This window comes from Rhineura floridana, chromosome 1 (genome assembly GCF_030035675.1).
Source record: "Rhineura floridana isolate rRhiFlo1 chromosome 1, rRhiFlo1.hap2, whole genome shotgun sequence".
Classification (NCBI taxonomy): Eukaryota; Metazoa; Chordata; class Lepidosauria; order Squamata; family Rhineuridae; genus Rhineura; species Rhineura floridana.
In genome coordinates this window covers 251879417-251897357 of record NC_084480.1, presented here as the reverse complement: position 1 = coordinate 251897357, position 17941 = coordinate 251879417, and the positions used below count along the sequence as shown (strand labels likewise).

General features: G+C 39.3%; 1 protein-coding gene across 2 annotated transcripts in view; it reads right to left on the bottom strand.

The window, feature by feature from the left end:
• The window catches only part of LOC133370899 (desmoglein-1-beta-like), a 40116-nt gene extending 37652 nt beyond the window's left edge, over positions 1–2464 (bottom strand). For both annotated transcript variants that reach the window (XM_061597803.1, XM_061597795.1), the window contains exon 1: positions 2261–2464. Coding sequence is in view for 1 of the 2 variants with exons in the window: in XM_061597795.1 (XP_061453779.1) it covers positions 2261–2308 (48 nt within the window). In the remaining variant the exon portion in view is untranslated. The remainder of the gene's footprint in view (positions 1–2260) is intronic.
• Positions 2465–17941: the final 15477 nt, after the last annotated feature.

Genomic DNA, 17941 nt, shown 5'->3' with positions numbered 1-17941 from the left:
GTGACATTTTTAATTTTTTTGCCCCTCCCCTCCCACACAATGCAGAATTACAAAACTGCAATGGAATGCCCCATTCATTTCAAAAAGAGATGGTGTTTAAAAAAACACAAAGGATTGTATTCAATGCTAATTCTATTCAGAGTAGACTTATTGAAATGAATGACCATCACTAACTTTGGCTCATTAATTTCAATGGGTCTACTCTGAGTAAAACTTAATTGGCTCCAACCTGAGATACACATACCATTTGGCTCATGGAACTAGTTGCAGTTATTTGGATCCAGGCCTGTATGTAAGGCACCTGTGTTTACAGACATGCTCACAGCTTCCTTAAGAGACTGCTAAAAATAAAACTGTTTCATATGCTAAAAGAGACAGTCACTCCAAATAATTGTCAGAGGGCACTTCGTTCGACATCTAAGGCCCTCCTCCGAGTACCGAGTCATCGAGAAGCTCGGAGGGTAATGACAAGATCCAGGGCCTTTTCTGTGGTGGCCCCCGAATTGTGGAACAGTCTCCCTGAGGAGGTACACCTGGCGCCTACGTTGTTATCCTTTCGGCACCAGGCTAAAACCTTCCTATTCTCCCAGGCATTTTAAATGCATTTTAAATACATTTTAAATATATTTAATATATTTTTAAGTATTTTGATGTGTTAATTGCTTTAGTTGTTTTTGATATTGTTTAGCGCACTTGTATTTTATATTGTACTTTTGTATGTTGTACACCGCCCAGGGAGCCATTGGTTATGGGCGGTTTATAAATGAAACTAACTAACTAACTAACTAAATAAACTATCATATAGATCTTTGTACTTAAATCCGGAAAACAAAATGCATGTTAATATTTTATTTAATGGATCTAACTACAGATAATAATGAAATGGTTGTATAAATGGCCTAGTCTCATCTTTGAGAGCAAGCAACATTCCAGACTTTGAAGAGACCTGAATGTTGTACCAAACATGTAGGTACTGATTCACTGCTTTGCTTTTTGCCAACCCCTGAGTTATTTACTTGGCATCTGCCTTCATTGATTAGTTCTGCTTTATCAAATGTGAAACAATTAATCAGGATTTGCTTATTTCTTTTGAGCAACAAATTTCAGAGCTTTGCTCTGTTGCGTATCTCAGAACATTTTGAGACATTGGATTGTAGTCATTTTAGTCCTACTCAGAGCAGACCCATTGAAATTGATGGACCTAAGTTAGCCATGTCTATTAACTTCAATGGGTCTACTCTGAGTTAAGATGAGCACTGAATACCATCGATTATTAGTAGGAAAAGGTTAAAGGAAAAACGTGCACATTAAGAAACCATTGCAAAGTATTTGTCATTTTCGTAGTTAAGAAATGGTTCTAAATGTCAGAAAAAGGAATATGAATTAGGATCAATGGAGTTACATGAGAATATGGACCATGGAGCAAGGCCAGAGCACTTCAAGTGTGCAATGTAGTTCTGTCTCTATAATCTCTCAACATTTGATCGCTTCAGCATCAAGATGAATGTACATGCCTAACTGCCATTTCTTACCACAGACAGCACTTTCCTCTGTGTGCAAGAAAAACAAACATGATCTCAAGCTGTCATCTAAACAAGTACCATACTGACTAATTTTCCTGTTTGCACATGTATCTAGAAGTCTGTTTTCAGTAATACTTAGACTGGAGAATTGCAGCTCAAAGAGATTTGAGGATCTCAGTTATTTGCTTAATTAAACAAAGTCCCAATAATAAACTGTGAAATATGCATTTTTTATGCAGTACAGGAAAAATATACATGCTTGGATTGCCTGTTATGTAAGGTGGTATCCAACTAAGTCATACTCAGAGACCAGACCTATAACTAATCCATTGATTTCAGTGGGCCTACTCTACCTCCATACTATCTGACCCTCATCTTTACATTTCAAACAGAATTTGATTATATTTAGAGTAGATGATTTTTGACAGTGCAATCCTATGCTTGTTTACTCAGAAGTAAGCCCAACCCAAGTTCTATGGGACTTACTCCCTAGTAAGTGAATAAAGGATTGCAGTCTTCTCCCCACTTCCCATTCTTCACCTTAAAATGAATAAAAACTTACTCCCAATTTACAATTTAAGAATAACGAAAGCACAGTTTAAGAACTGCCAGAGTCACCAGGACTAACTTGAGCAGGAAACAGCATCAGACATCACCTCCATATAAAAGGTCCTCAGCTCCAAAGGTAACACTGGCTTTGAAAACATTTTTCTTTAAAAAAGTGAAACCATTCTTACCATTAAAATGAACAGTACAGCAGCTGTTCTGTAAGGAAGCCAATCCATTGCATCTGTTGTCTCTTAGGTCCAAGCAAGGGAAGATAACCCTCCAGATGGCTATACCCTTCCCCCCACCCCTTATGGCAGTGCCTGTAAAAAGACACTGCGTAGATGTTCTTTCTCTCAGGCTTTGGAGGAGTCTCAGAAGGGAGCACTGAAGATGCTGTTTAACCAAGTGTATTTCTCCACCCAAAACTTTTGGGCAGGTCTCACTTGAAATGCTTGACAACATCATTATTGCTTCAAGGGAAAAGCGTAAGACACACCTTGATACTTTCTGCAGTGAAACACTTTGCTGGGCACCAACGAGAACATTTTAGAGACAGAACACAAACTTTACTGGGGAGCTACTCAGTGAAAGTCAAAGTTACCCACCACACAGAAAGCTGCACTTGTAATTTACTATGGTGATTCTGAGTTCAACTGGCAGTCTTCTGCTTCCAGTTTTGAGAAGCAAGATCAATTACAATCACAATATATTAATAAAGGGACACTTAAAAAAAAAACAACCCTCAGTCCCACATGTGTTCTCATTGCAGAGCTCCTGTCATACAGATTGCTCTGTTCATTTTAATGGCTGATGAGGACTCAATGTGCAAAGCTGATCTTTCCATTGAAGTCAATGGGACTGTTCTTGGAGTTATGGAAGCACCGGAGTCCCAGTGCTCACAGTATAAAGCTTAGATTGGAGTGAATGTGTTATTTTATTTTATATTGTTTATTAAATTTATATCCCACCCTTCTTCCCAGAGGAGCTCAGGATGGCAAACATATCTAGAACAAAAAAATTTAACAATAAAAAGCATTCTAAAAATAATTAAAAACATTTTAAGAACAGTTGCAGACAAAACATTGTTCCATCTAGTGGTTTCATATCTTTTTGGCAAAAGTTTACTACATAAGAAATGGCCAAAGACAAAACAAAGAAATGGTAGCTTCATTGAAAAGTATATTCAGTTGATTCCCCCCCCAAACCGATGCAATTAGTAGAACTCTATCCTTGACAAATTAAATAGGGAGCAATGTAACAACTTTTCTCTCTAATTGATGACTTATGGGATACAAATGGAGGCATGTGGTGGAACTCAGTTTGGGCCAGAGTGTGGTCTACAAAAGTGAGAGAGTCTCATTGAATTCCTTTACTCCTCTTTGTATTCTCCTTAGGGCCAGTAAGAGCTGTAGCCTGGGAAAGCCCTTGAGGGCTGCCTCGAGAACCCTGGAGGTTCACATTCAGTCCACGGCCCAGAGGTGACTTAAGGGATACACGTGTTGAAAGAATTCCAAGTGACTGTTCCTGCTAAAGCTCCCTGGAACCCATTGCTGATGCTGTGACACGTCCCTGAATGCTCTCCAAGAGAATGGCTAAAAGGTGCACATTAACTGCCTTAATTTGAGCAAAAGCAGTTTGTGGCCCAAACTGCTGTGAACTGTCTACAAACAAAGTGGATTGCACCTAGCAGCCCGCTAACTGTGGGAGGGTTAGTGTTCCAGGATGCTGATGTGCAATTGGTCAAGCCTGCTGTTTTGTTGTATTATGAAGGATTCCCTTCTGGATGCTTTCAGCTGAACAGATGAATATTCATTCTCACTTGCACAGCAGTGTTGAATGGCCTACTTAGATAACAATCTGGGCATGCGGCAGCCATGGACAAAGCCCTCTTGGCGTAAACCATGGGTAGGGAATCTTTTTCAGACGAAGGGCTGTATTTCCTTCTGAGCAACCTTCCAGGAGCCACATGCCAGTGGTGGGCAGGGCCAGAAGCAAAAGGGGGCAGGGCAACACATGTAAATTGTATCTTTGGACAGTAGGCTAGTTTCTTACGCACCCTTCTACCTTCCATCCAGGCAAGCAAGAGGCATTATCAGAGTGCAAGGTCACTTTCCAGCCAAGCAAAAACACTCAAGGGCTGGTGGTGATGGTGCAAAGTGGAGCCAGTGATAGGCTTGGGGAGGGGGTGTGTGGCTAAGACAGAGTGGGAAGAGTCTCAATGGGGAGACAGAGAGGCACGGAGGGCTGCATTTGGCTCCTGGAGTTGAGGTGCCAGTGTCTGTGGTCCCTGATGGCCAGTGAGTCTCCAGGGTCTCAGTTTTTCCCCCAGCAATGCCATCTGAGATCCTTTTAACCAGAGATGTCAGTGACTGAACCTGGGTCTTTATGCATGCAAAACATTTTTTTATTTTAATTTATTCTGTCTTCCCATAGTCCTTAAGGCAGTTTACAAAACGAGATGAAAAACAGATCTTTTTTAAAAAATAGCGATATCATAATCAATGCAATGAGCAACTGAAGAGCAAATAATAATGAAACATCAAAATGCCAAAAGCAACAACACCAATACAGCGGAAAATTGTACACTGATTTAAACACAAGGCCTGATGGAATAAAAAGGTATTCTCCTAGGCTGTGGAACTCCCTTCCGAGTGAGGTGCGATCAGCTCCCTCCTTGCCGTCTTTCCGACAACAAGTAAAGACTGTTTTATTTCAACGGGCATTTGGGATAGAGAACGACCAGGATTAAGTGTCATAGGTTTGGTGATTACATTATATGATTTTATTATTTTAAATTGTCTGCTGTTTTTAACCTATATTTTATGGTTTTAATTTTTCTCATAGTTTAATTCTTTTTTAATAATATACTCTGTATGTTTTAATGGTGTTTTTAGTTGTAAGCCGCTCTGAGTCCTATTGGAAAAAGGGCGGGGTAGAAATAAAGTTTATTATTATTATTATTATAGTGTCACAATGACAAAGCTGCTATAAATGCCAAGGTACAGGCATTTCTGGGATGGGTGTTGCACACAGGGCACCACTGTGGAGAAGGCCCTATCCCCATTTGCCAGACATCTAACCTCAGAATATAAGAGCCTTGCTGGGTCAGGCTGAAGGTGCTTCTAATTAGGGATGAAGGAGAATAATCACTAAATCAGTTTTATTACCGGATTTTGACATAATCTGACAATCTGCATTGTTTTTGGACCGGCATTGATTTCTTGTGACAGTTCACGGCTGTCATTGGCACTTAAAAAAAAAATCCTTCCTGAATTTTACATTATTGTCTTCGTAATCAGCTTGCCTCTAAGACAATGCATTCTTAACTCAGTGGAACAAGTGCCTACAGCATAAGCATTTTCATTAGCATTTTTGGTAGTAATTACATTTTTTTTTCCACTGGAAAAAACCCTGCGAACCAGCAATTGTGCAATCGGGAACAAAAAAAAATGGCAGATCAGTACTGAAAGCCAGACTGTCAGAATTCAAACAGATAGGAGCCAGCTACCGAACCCCATCCCCATATCTAATCTGACATCCTGTTTAGCACAGTGGCCAACCAGAATATAAAGGAAAATGAAACCCAGATACTTCACTATTAGTGCCAGCAGTTAGGCACTGCAAATGTTTAGGAATGTGAACATTGGGAGAAATACCAGATATCCAAATTTGGAGAACTGATAGCGAATGAGTTTGTTGACAAGACAAGAAATTTCTCAAAGGACCTAGAGGCTGGGCGCTGCAGTGGTTTCAATATTTTCAGATAAGAAACTTTTTATCGGCATTTGGTTTTACTATATCAGAACAGAAATGAATGGGAAATGTTGTGTGGTAAGGAAGTTGCCACTAAGTCTATCAGTGCAAGATGTAAAATGTATGTATTATATTTATTAGTTGCATTTTTGCCCTCAGGTGCCTCAAAATGACTTGCACAGTAATAATTAAAACAACAAAGACACTAAAATCAGATAAAAACAGCAATAAACAAAAAATTAAAATACTCACCTGACATTATTTTTAAAAGGAGCAAGTCCTACCCTTGCCACTTAAGCGATAAGCACAACAAAGGCCACTGACATGAAACCCAATATAAACTGCAATTGCAGTAGCATTTAACTCAGGTTACACTAATAAGGTTTATTCAGGTGCACAATTCAGATGCTGGAAGTGGCAATTAATGCAAACTTCCTATGTGGTGGGGTTGCCAGTATGATTACTGGAAGCAAACCCTGTCTGTTATATCACAAGTTATGTGAACAAAGTTTATTATTTATTTATTTAAAGAAATAAAAGAAAAAAAGATTTAGACTGAACATTAGGGAGAACAGGATGTCCACGTATCAAAGATGCTGTCATCGTGTATATCTAGCAATGGGAGTGGGTTGGACTAGACAACCTTTGAGGTCCCTTACAACTCTATGGAACAAAGGCACAGATGCAGGAAATCCTCATCATTGACAAATAGGCAGCAAGTCTTACAAAATGCATGAAGTACTAAAATGCTAAAAAGCTGACAAATCTAATTTCTGCTTTGTTTATTTTACTGAAAGAAGACATTTGGAACTGGTTTGGTTTTAAACACATCCTTATAGTTGGAAGAAAACTGTATGACCTAGCCTTTTAAGTTGAGACCTATGCCAGTCTGCATCTGTGTCAGAATTGTTTAATATGCTTTTTAATAATGTTTTTAACCCTTTTTAAGGTTGTTTTTTTAAAATGTTTTTAATGCTGTTTTGTTTTAATGTATTTTAAGATCTGTTTTTACGATGTTTTAAAGTGTTTTAGTGCTTTGTTTGCCACCCTGGGCTCCTGCTGGGAGGAAGGGCGGGATACAAATTAAATAAATAATAAATAAATATTATATTCAGGGAAGGTGTTATATGTCTTAGAGGGAAGGGCTGTAGTTCACTGTAGAGCTTTATATGCAGAAGGTCCAATGGTTTAATCTGTAGAATCTCCAGGTAGCACTGGAAAAGAAAAAAAAATCTGCCTGAAATCCTGCAAATTTGCTGCCATTCAGTGTAGTCAGTACTGAGCTAGATGACCTAATGAACTGAGTCAGTATAAGGCAGCTTCCTATGTTCCAAAAAAGGCCATATCCAACACATCAAGGTTTTCTCTTTGGGCTACATTAGAATCTGCTTGGTTCCCCCACTGTCCCCATCTTCTCATCTTCTCCAAATTCACAGCTGAAAATAGGGGCACTCTTGGGTGCTTTTAACATCCCTATTCTCTCAGCAAGGATGATGGCATGAGAAGTTTCATCCTCACACAATAAAACACTGTTGAAGCCTTCTCTTCACTGGCTATATGCTCCGTTCATTTATCAAGCATATCTTGCACAAATTTAATTTCAACAAGGTTGCTTGTCCTTTTGGTAAGTAAACAGTATCTCAGGGGAAAAAAATTCTGTAACAAGTTTTTTCCAGCACTTCAAAATGGCTCTCACCACAACAACATTTAGATTTCAGGCTATGAACAGTGTGGTATCTTAGTGTCGTTGAGTGAGTGTGTATATGCAAGTGCACTTGAGATAAAATGCATCCCTCAAAAGGTTAAATAAAATTGTCCTCCAAAATTCTCTAGAAATTTTTGTGGGTTTTTTTGTGGGTTTCTTTTTCCCAGAAATTTGAAGGCAAATATTCTCTTGATATTTTTTTAGTGAATATTGGATCTTTGCACCAGCAATTGACATCCAAAGACGTTGCACTCAGTAATACTCAACCTTTGAGACTGTGCAGATAGCAGTCAATATTTGATAGTAACAAACATAAAGCAGTCAGTTTTGTCAGTATTTGACAGATGGACATGCAGTAGCAGTTAGTATCTGATAGAATAAAACACGAAGCAATCAGTATTCAGCAGTATGTGGCAGAAGACGGGCAGCAGACATCAGTATATCGAACAGCATCTGCAATGTAGCAGTGAATAAATATATGACAGCTGAAGCCAACATTTGGCTGTAGGGAGTTCACAGATTGCTGGGTCATGATGGTTAGTACTATCCTCTGCTAATGGCATGCATGCATGCCATGCCCCTTGGTGCCCCCATGTCAATGTGTGAGGGTGTTTTTCTCCCTCGTAAATTGGTGTAAGAGAGTGAGGAAAATAGAAAGCTGCTTAAAAAGAAAGCAAACATATGTTCATTAACTAAACTACATGATATGGAGGCAGACTTGGTAACTTACAGTGTGTCTTCAACTGACATACGAACAGCGTGGATCATCCCAGGCAATTTGTAAAGACATTCATGGCAGTACATTACTCTTTTTATTTCTGGGGATTTGGGGGAGGGGGCAGGCTGGTCAGGTAGGAAAGGGACCAACAATCAGGGGAAGCTATCCCTAAGATTTCACCATGTGCATGAGAAGAATGTGATCATTAACATTTGCCAACGGCAAGTAGTGGATGGTGGGTTGGGGCAGGGATGGTTACCTGATCTGTGGGGTTCCTGCTTACCAGGGAGGGGAGAGAGAGAATGATAAGATATGTAGCACCAGTGGAGCCAATAAGGTGCTGCCGGTGCATCTGCAAAGCACTGAGCTCCCCACCACCTTGTCCCTTCCACTCTTCCTTCCGATAAGCAGCAGCAATCCCACTACCAGGAGGTCAGGTAAGTGTTATCGCCCCACCCCACCATCCGCGGCTGCCAACAGCTGTGCAAAGTAAGGCAAGAGATGTGAAAAGGTTCAATCTCCTCTAGATTGTTTTGGGTTAAATGGATGGAAGTTCATCATAATCACCACTATTATTGCTATTATTGGGTAAATTTGTAACTCACTTTTCCACCAAATGGTGCTCAACTTCAAGGCAGCTACTGTGTAGCCAGTCCCATGATGTGCAACGCTCTTCCAGCAGAGATTTAGCAGGCATCCTTACTTTTAACCTTCATGTGTCTCTTGAAGAGTTTTTTTATGACAGGCCTATGCCATTGTTTAAAATTTTCTTGAGTCTCCCATCATTTGGATTATACTATACCACTTTTAAAGGTTTTTTATGTTGCTGTACACTGCTCTGATGTTTTGCAAGAGGGCAGGATATAGATACTTTTATAAATAAATACAACTAATACAGTAAAACATTTAAAAAAGACAATAAAACAACAATAAAATACAAAGTAAAAAAAATAAAAACAGGTAATTAAAATAAAAAGAATTTAATAAATCTATAAAATCAGTACAATGTCAAGCAAAAACCAATTACAGCATATTTACATATCAGTGTATGGGCCAAAGTCAGTCTTCTGAGATGGGATTAGTCAGGAGTTCACAGGAGTTCCAGAGCCTGGGAGCAACCACTGAGGAGGACCTTCTTTCATGAGATGCTTTTTTATACAGCCACAAGAATGGCTGTACACACACTTCCGGGAAGGGTGACTTAGCCTGTGCCTGCTTTTGAGACGGGCTCCTGCCTCAAAAGAAGCTTATTCAGATATATCAGTCAGTTTTTTCTTTTTTTTTTGACTGATTAAACTTCTCCCGGGTAGGGAGAAACGAAGAGATTAACCTCAAAGCCTATTTTTGTTGGGACGACCAGATCTCATTAATTTATGGGACGAGGTCCAGCCGACGAAGGTGGGACGGATTTTCAACAGCAAGCTCTATCTGTTAAAGCGAACGTTCATCTTATCTTCTAAGAGAGAACGCACTAACAGGCAAGCACCCTTCTTTCTATATTTTTCTTTTACTTGACTTAAATTGTTGCTGTTTAAAAGAGATTTGCCAGATTGATCGGTTTTTGACATCTCACTGGGGAGCCGTAACTTCTCTCTGCTACGCACTAATTAATAGCTTATCTCTGTTTTTGTTGCAAAAAGCTGTCCTGGATTTGCATTCTAAAGATATACACAGAAGAGGGATTTCTATTCCAGATTTTTATTTTGAAAAATATTATACTGTTTTGAGACTACTCTCTTTTTGGTCTATTTTATTTTGACGAATCTGTTTCTTGACGATTGCCATTAATTGTTTCGATCCTGGGAACTGCATTTTGTTTACTTAACTATTGGAGAGATAAGGCTGTCTGCTCTGTTTATACTGTGATGTCACCAAGTTTGGAGTATTAACCCAATTGTTGCTGAAATAAGAAGTGGTTTTCCTATATTTTTCTTTTAAAATGGCAATTAAGAAAGTGGCTGAGAATCTGGAAATAACTATGTTTCAGAAAATAATGGATGAGATTGAGATAACGAAAATTGAATTGAGTAAAATGAAGCAGGAGATTAAAGATATAAGGGTCCCTGTGAGAGAGGTGACCCTGGAAGGGGTCCCTGTGAGAGAGGAGACCCCGGAGATTGGAACAGGGGTCCCTGTGAGAGAGGAGACCCTGGAGACTGGAATAGGGGTCCCTGTGAGAGAGGAGATCCCGGAGATTGGAACAAACGTGGAACAGGAACAAGATTTGGAGTCTATGGACTTTAGAAATAAAATCTATTGTTTGGAACTCAATGTTATCTCTGAAGAAATTAATGAAGATTCTAGAGATAAAGTTATCAATGGCATGGATTATCTTCTGGACTGGAATGATGTGATGGAGCCCAATATAGAGAAAATCTATGGAATTAACTGCAGCCATGTGACAATGGAAAAACTTTTAAGAGATGACCCAGTGTATTTTGAAAAAAAGAACAGAGATATGATTTTACAGCAGTATTTCAGCAACCTATTCAGAATGGATGGCAAGAAAATATTTGGGATAGAGGTAATTCCCATCAGACTCTTACTATATGACTATGGCTTTGACAGCAAGATTATTATGGAATACTGATAATGGAAGATTGGATATTGAAATTACTGGACTTAACAAGACTACTGAAGATGGAAGATGGAAAATGGAACTAATAGAGATAATAGAACAATGGCTACTGAAATTACTGAACCTAACAGATTCTGATGTGATGAATTAATTGAAATGTTTATTTTGACTATGGTTATGACAATAAGATTATCATAATTAGTAATGAGATGGATTAATCGATATGCTTATCTGGAAAAAAAAATTGATAGATATATTTCTTAAAGAATTGAAACCTCTCTTTGACTTTTTGTGGAAAGAATAAAGTAATGTTTATGAGATTTGATGATTAAGTAAGATAACTACTGGAGGAAAGTGATTTTATAATATGACTTAAGAGACAGGATTGTTATATATTATAGACTTATAACTGATTTGATCTTTGACAAATGGGAAGTCAATATTTTATTCTTTATTTTTTATTTTTGTTTTTTTTTTTCTTTTTTTTTTCTTTTTGTTTAACTATTTTTGATTTTGTTTTTTGTCTTTGAATGTTTTATGATTTTGTTTTGTATGTTTTATGAAAATCTGAATAAAAATTATTGAAAAAAAAAAAAAAAAAAAAGAATGGCTGTACACAATAGCCAGCGTGGATTTTTCACATTCCGCAATGTTAAATTGAAAATACCCCCATGCCATTCTGATGCTTCCCATGAGCTCATTTCAAAACAAAGCATTACAAAACTTACAGTCCTGAACTCAGAAAGGCTTGCTTAACAACCCTCTCAATATTCATGGTGATACACAAAACAGTCAGAGAGAATAGAGAGTTCAAAGTCTAAAAAGAGAAAAATATAACCCAGAGCCCTTTTGGACTTTTTTCTGTCAGAGTTCTCATAATCTATTGAAATTCATTAAAAATCAGCCATGTTCACAGAGTACTTGTAATCCTATTACTGACCTTGCCCCATACTCTGTCCTTCATCTTCTGCAATTTAAAAGTTAAAAAAAATGCCTGGCTGATTTTTAATTGATTTAGTATATCTTGCATTGAACTGAATGATAGTGTCGGGCATGCTCACTAAGAACCAACTGTCCGTGTTCTAAAAGCCAGACTCACAGCTGCTGGACTTGGCTAATCAGGGGGCCACACCCACACCAGACTTTGATTTCACTTGAGACAGTCATGGCTTCCCCCAAAGAATCCTGGGAAGTGTAGTTTGTGAAGGGTGCTGAGAGGAGATTCCTGTTCCATTGACAGAGCTCCAGTGGCCAGACTGGTTTAACAGTCAGCCGCTCTGACTGCTTTGTGACTTTCCTTCTCTACTATCCCTAACATTTCTGTAAAACACAGCATTTCTTTAAAACTGCCTTTTCTTTTCCAGACTTCAGATTATTGCAAACATCTTTGCAACCCCTTCTTTGTTTTGTTTATCTCACAGAGCTCCTTCCAGGGACATAAATACCATTGTATCTGATTCTCTGTACCATTGTTGCAGTTGATTCTCTTTAGCATTTGACAGGATAATAATGTCCATGCCCAGGCTACCCTGGGTAGGGCAAGGGTGGGTAACTTGTGGCCCTGCAGATGTTCTTGAACTTCACCTCCCATCAGCCCCAGCCAGAATGGCCAGTGGATAAGAATAATGGGAGCTGGACTGCAACATCTGGAGGACTTCAGGTTTCCCATCCCTCTTTGTCATCTTTGTCAAAAACCATTTCAGGAATCACCTAAATGTAACGAGTGAGCATAATTCCCATATCTTTAATATTACATCTTTTTTAGTTCTGCAGCAGCATGGATGGCTACAATTGCTGTCATTTTGAACAATTCATGTTTCATCTCAATGCCCAAGCTGGCTAAAAATTCAGGAAGTGGTATGCTTAGGCTAGTGGACAAAGCATACCAGCAGTCTGTTTGCAGGTGAGTCCATGTTTATCAAGACCATGGCGGTTATCTCTCCACATCAGACTGGTTTGAGTGAATGAGCAATCGTAGTGTGAGAGGTCTGATAAATCCATTGCAGGGAAAACGTGCCAGACTTGATTTAGAACTAGGGAGTGGTGTCTGTGTTTCAACATCTCCATAGAAACCTCTGGCAGTAGTCTGAAACCTAGATCAGAGCCAGGCAAAGCTCCTGCTACTCTCCTGGAAGCAAAAGGCCAATGCCACAAAAGGACACATGCTTATCAAGACCATGGGGGTTATAAAAGGCATAGTAGCAAAGAGAATGCCTGTCAGATTGAAAAACAGACAGCTAGAAACCAAGAGTCCCTTCAAGTTTCTGGGTAGCAAAGACATTTCAGTAAGGAGGTCAACATTTACTGTAAGGCTCACTTGTGGTTGGTATGTCGAAGACTAAATTTTCCCCAAAGCAAGGAATTTTAAGAGCATTTGTTGTGTATACTTTCTATACCAGAGATACATATACTTGTGACGAATAAATCACACATAAAACAAATTTGAGTGTTCAGCCTCATCTGACTATAATCGTGTGAGGCAGAGAAGCAGGGCCACACGTGTTCACCATGTGCATGTCGCTGCATCTCATGCTGGCCCTTCCCCAATGCTATCCATGCACTGAAGGCATATTTGCAGCATGACATCTTGCCAAGCATGCATTAGCTGTCCCTATGGGCTACATCCCTGAGTATTCAGGGCTGCATTACACAGGGATGACCAATGCACATTTGACAGGCTGTCCTACTCCAGACATACCTCCAATGCATATATATTCCACTTTTCATTGCATCTGGGTCTCAAAGTGTCATACAACATTTTTTTAAAAATGCAATATGCAAAATTTGCATGCAAAGATATGTAAAATGCAACAATCCCAGTCTGCTTCTGTGTTGGAATTGCTTTTTAATATGTTTTTAAACCTTTTTTAAAACAATATGATTTAAAACATTTTTTTAAGATGTCTTCAAAGCTTTTTAAAAAATGTTTTTAAAGATGTTTTGTTTTAATGTATTTTAAAGTCTGTTTTTATGATGTTTAAAGTGTTTTAGTGCTTTTGTTTGCCACCCTGGGCTCCTACTGGAAGGAAGGGCAGGATATAAATTAAATAATAAGTAAATAAATAAATAAAAAATTAAAATATCGAAGAATAAAACACCAGAGAATAATGATGTTTCTATCCAGGTGAATATTTTCATTTAACAACCTCTTGGAACTAATTTTATCTGTAAAAAAGACTATTCTTCTTACGAATTTTAAAAAGAAATTCAAACCATAGAGAGACCTAGACTCAAAAAACAAATTCCACCTTATTTGCATAACTATAGATTTTAATTAGAAGTATGGAACATACCTCTCTAATGAAAACAACATATACAGTTGTTATCTGTCCTTATAAAATCAACATATAATGTAAGGAACATAAATTTACTTCCTTTAAACAATTCCTGCTCAGAAAATTAACTTGGCTAATGGTTGTGGGTTGTCTCTAATGCAAGTCCTACTCAAAGCAGACTCATTGAAATTAAGACATGACTAACTTAGGCCAATTAATTTCAGTGTAACTTAGCTGGATACAATCTTATATGCATGACAACACTTTTTTCTTATGTGTTGTAACAAAAACTGTGAAGATAACATTCTTTTTTTCAGTTCACTATGTGCTTCCCTCACCCTTGTTAATCACCTTTTAATACTTTAACACAGAAAATACCTTACACCTTCTATATAATTTGTCCTGCCAACATCTCCCCCTCCCCCAGAGGATGACTTACCCGCAGCCACCCAGTAAATCTACAGCTGACCCAAGATATGAACTGCTGTTGTCTGGTTATCTTCCAAAAGGTAAATAAAGACTAAATCATCCAGCTGTTTAATGCAATTGTGAGGATGGTTTAACAGAAGATTTTCCTTGCAAATTCTAATTGTCCCTACCTCTTTTAACTATCTAGCTAGAAGATGGCCTTCTTCAGGCATTCAGGAAACGGTAAACCAATATGTGGGGTATGTGGGGGGCAAGTGTACTAGTTCTGCCCCGCTTCCCAGCACCGTCTATGAGTTGGAGGGCGTCTGTCTGAAGTGAGGATACTCCTGTGCTCATGGAGGCTTCCAGCACAATACAGAAACCCTGAAAAATCAGGGCCCTACATTGCACCGGGAGCCTACAATTTTTAAATTGTTTTTTTAATTGTTTATTTTAAAAAGTGTTTTTAAATTTGTATATTTGTGTATTTGTTTTTAATGTTTTTAATTGTTGTAAACTGCCCAGAGAGCTTCAGCCATGGGGCGGTATACAAATGTAATAAATAGTAATAGTAATAATAATAATAAATACACAAAGAAAGTTTTTGTTAGCTATTTTATAGAATCAGAATCATAGAATAGTAGAGTTGGAAGGGCCTACAAGGCCATCGAGTCCAACCCCCTGCTCAATGCAGGAATCCAAATCAAAGCATTCCCGACAGATGGCTCTCCAGCTGCCTCTTGAATGCCTCCAGTGTCAGAGAGCCTCTCTGCAATTTCTGCAATATCTACATGCAGACTTAATGAAAATAAGAATTCAGACATAGCTGTCTTTCTTTTTATGATAATGGGAATCTTTTGTAAACTAGCTTGTCTTGTATGTTCTGAAGGGCAGCATGTTGTTCTTTGTAGAAGCTTTTAAGAAAAAGATGAAGTACCTTAAACTAGGAATTTAACAGATTTTTCCAGTGTCTTGAGAAACCACAAAACTCTGATTAACAGTTTTATCTATAGTGTTGTGTATGTATTCAGTTAGAAAGAGACATTTGTTCATTCATTTATTATAGCTATCAGCTCTTGCTATTAGACCAGAGCCTTCACTGTCCTAATGGATGGGGAACCAGTGGCCCACCAGATGTTGTTGGACTCCAACTCCCATCATCCATGATCGTTGGCCATGCTGGCTGGGGCTGATGGGAGCAGGAGTCCAAAAACTGTGGAAGGGCCCCAGGTTCCCCATCTCTGTGTAAAATGATTGTTTCACTGTACTTCATTATATTAATTTTTGTACACTACTGAGCCTCTTAGGGAAAAAAACACCATAAAGGTTTCATTACATATAAAGCTATGGGATACAGTAGTAGTGGTAAAATTACTATACAGTTTACAATAGTGTATATAAACTCAGATAACCTTGTATTGTATTTGTTGAAAAATGAAACAGAAACAGCATAACTCAATCTGAAGTGCCATGATCTGAAGTGCCATAGAGAAATTACCTAAGGCAGTGAGTGCATCTGTGGTCAGCTGAGAATAATAACTGGGTTAAATTCTTACTTCCTCCTCCTCTCCAGATTTTCTGTTGCACCCTGGTGAGTTGTCTCTGGAGTATGGCTATATGCCTTCAGCTGTGACAAAACATTTTATTTGGCCATTTAGATGGGTGGAGATTCATTATGATATGGCCCACAGGGCATCAGGGACAAGCCCTTGATGAGTATTTGGACTGGGCTGGGTTCTTAGTGCAAACCCAATTGTCAGACAGGGGTTCAGTGTGAAAACTGAAAATGTGTTGCAAGCACATAGTGAATTTGGTATCACTGAAACATTTGCCCCCTTAAGTAAATACAATATACTGACATGCACTTTCATCAACTGCACACATCATATATACTAATTAAAAACTCAGGACTTACAAACATGATTTTAATAATGTGATTAGTAATCATGTCGTGTGTTTTTAAAAATTAAATTCACAACATGGGGGTAGTAGCAAGATGGCACTGTGCATGGAGGGGAGGTTTAAGCCTTCCCTCCCCAGCTTCAGTTGCAGTGAAATTACACACACACACACACACACACACACACACACACACACACACACAATGCAGTAGTTAGCACCAGAAAAAACCTTTCCCATTGGTGCTTATAGGAGCTTTCCGCCACCCCCTTAGAGTTAATTGCTGTTATGTGAGTGTGAATTTCATAGAGACCATGGATGGGGAGGAAAGACTGAAACCTCCCCATGCACTGTGATCTTGATAACAATCCCCCTTGAACCTATTTAATTTAAAAAATGTAAACTACTAATTACAGCATTAATGTCACATGCAGTTTGGCCCTCAAGTGCTGAGTTTTGATATCTATGGCTGTGAGCATGCTAGTCAGCTATAGCAAAGTGTTTTCATTGCCCACACCTAGAGGGGGAATGGGTTGATCTGTCAATCTCTTTGAAGCTATTTAAAAACACACACACACAAAAACACTCAAGCTATTCCCACCAGGTTTTACAGTAAAAAGGGGCGGAGTTTGACTAGCATCATGGGAGGCTTAGACACCTTACATTTTTGGGAGCATGGTCTCAGCAGGGGCCCTCTGTCTCCAGCATCCTATGAACCAATCAGCATTGAAAGGGGTGTGTGTTAGCCACTGATAAGAGTCTTCTAACATGCTTCCTTGTCATTTCCTGCTGATTGGAGCCGATCAGAATGAAAGGAAGTGAGTCAACCACTGAGAAGAACTTTTCAGTAGGTACCACCACAGCCGGCCCCAGGCATGCCGGGGCCCTTGGGCACCAGCCTGCCCCAGGGCCTGGCACTTCCTTTCTGCGATTTGCGGCAGGATTGGTACCATGAATCACAGGGCGGGAGATCCCAATCTGCCCGCCATTACCCTGCTTCACCTACCTTTCTCTCTGCTGTTTTTTGCGGCTGAGTGTGCAGGTTTGCCATCAATCAAGATGGCGGCCGAGGTTTTCCTAAGGGGCTGAAGCCTCTGCCGCCTGCTGCCATCAACCAAGGTGATTGGCAGAGAGAAAGATAGGTGAAGCAGGGGAATGGCAGGCGGCTCTGAAGCTCCTGCCCTGCTATCCGCGGCAGCAATCCTGCCTCAGATTGTGGGAGGGAAGCGCAGGTCTCCCAGTAGCCCCAGGGGCCCTCAGCCAGTGCCCCACCTGGCAACCCATTAGAACCAGCCCTGGGTAACACTATCCCCTTTCATGCTTATTGGGCTCCTAGGGATGTCTGTTGTGGTGGTAGAAGGCATTAACAAGGATCTCATTCTCAACCCAGTTGCGCAAAAAAAAAAAAAAACCAACAGAAAAAGAAAAAGAAAAAAGTGCATGTGTGTGGCTGTCACTATCATGAAAGGACACTTCACTTCTGAATTTGCACTACACTACTGATCCTATATCTGGCTAGAAGAAACAAGAGGG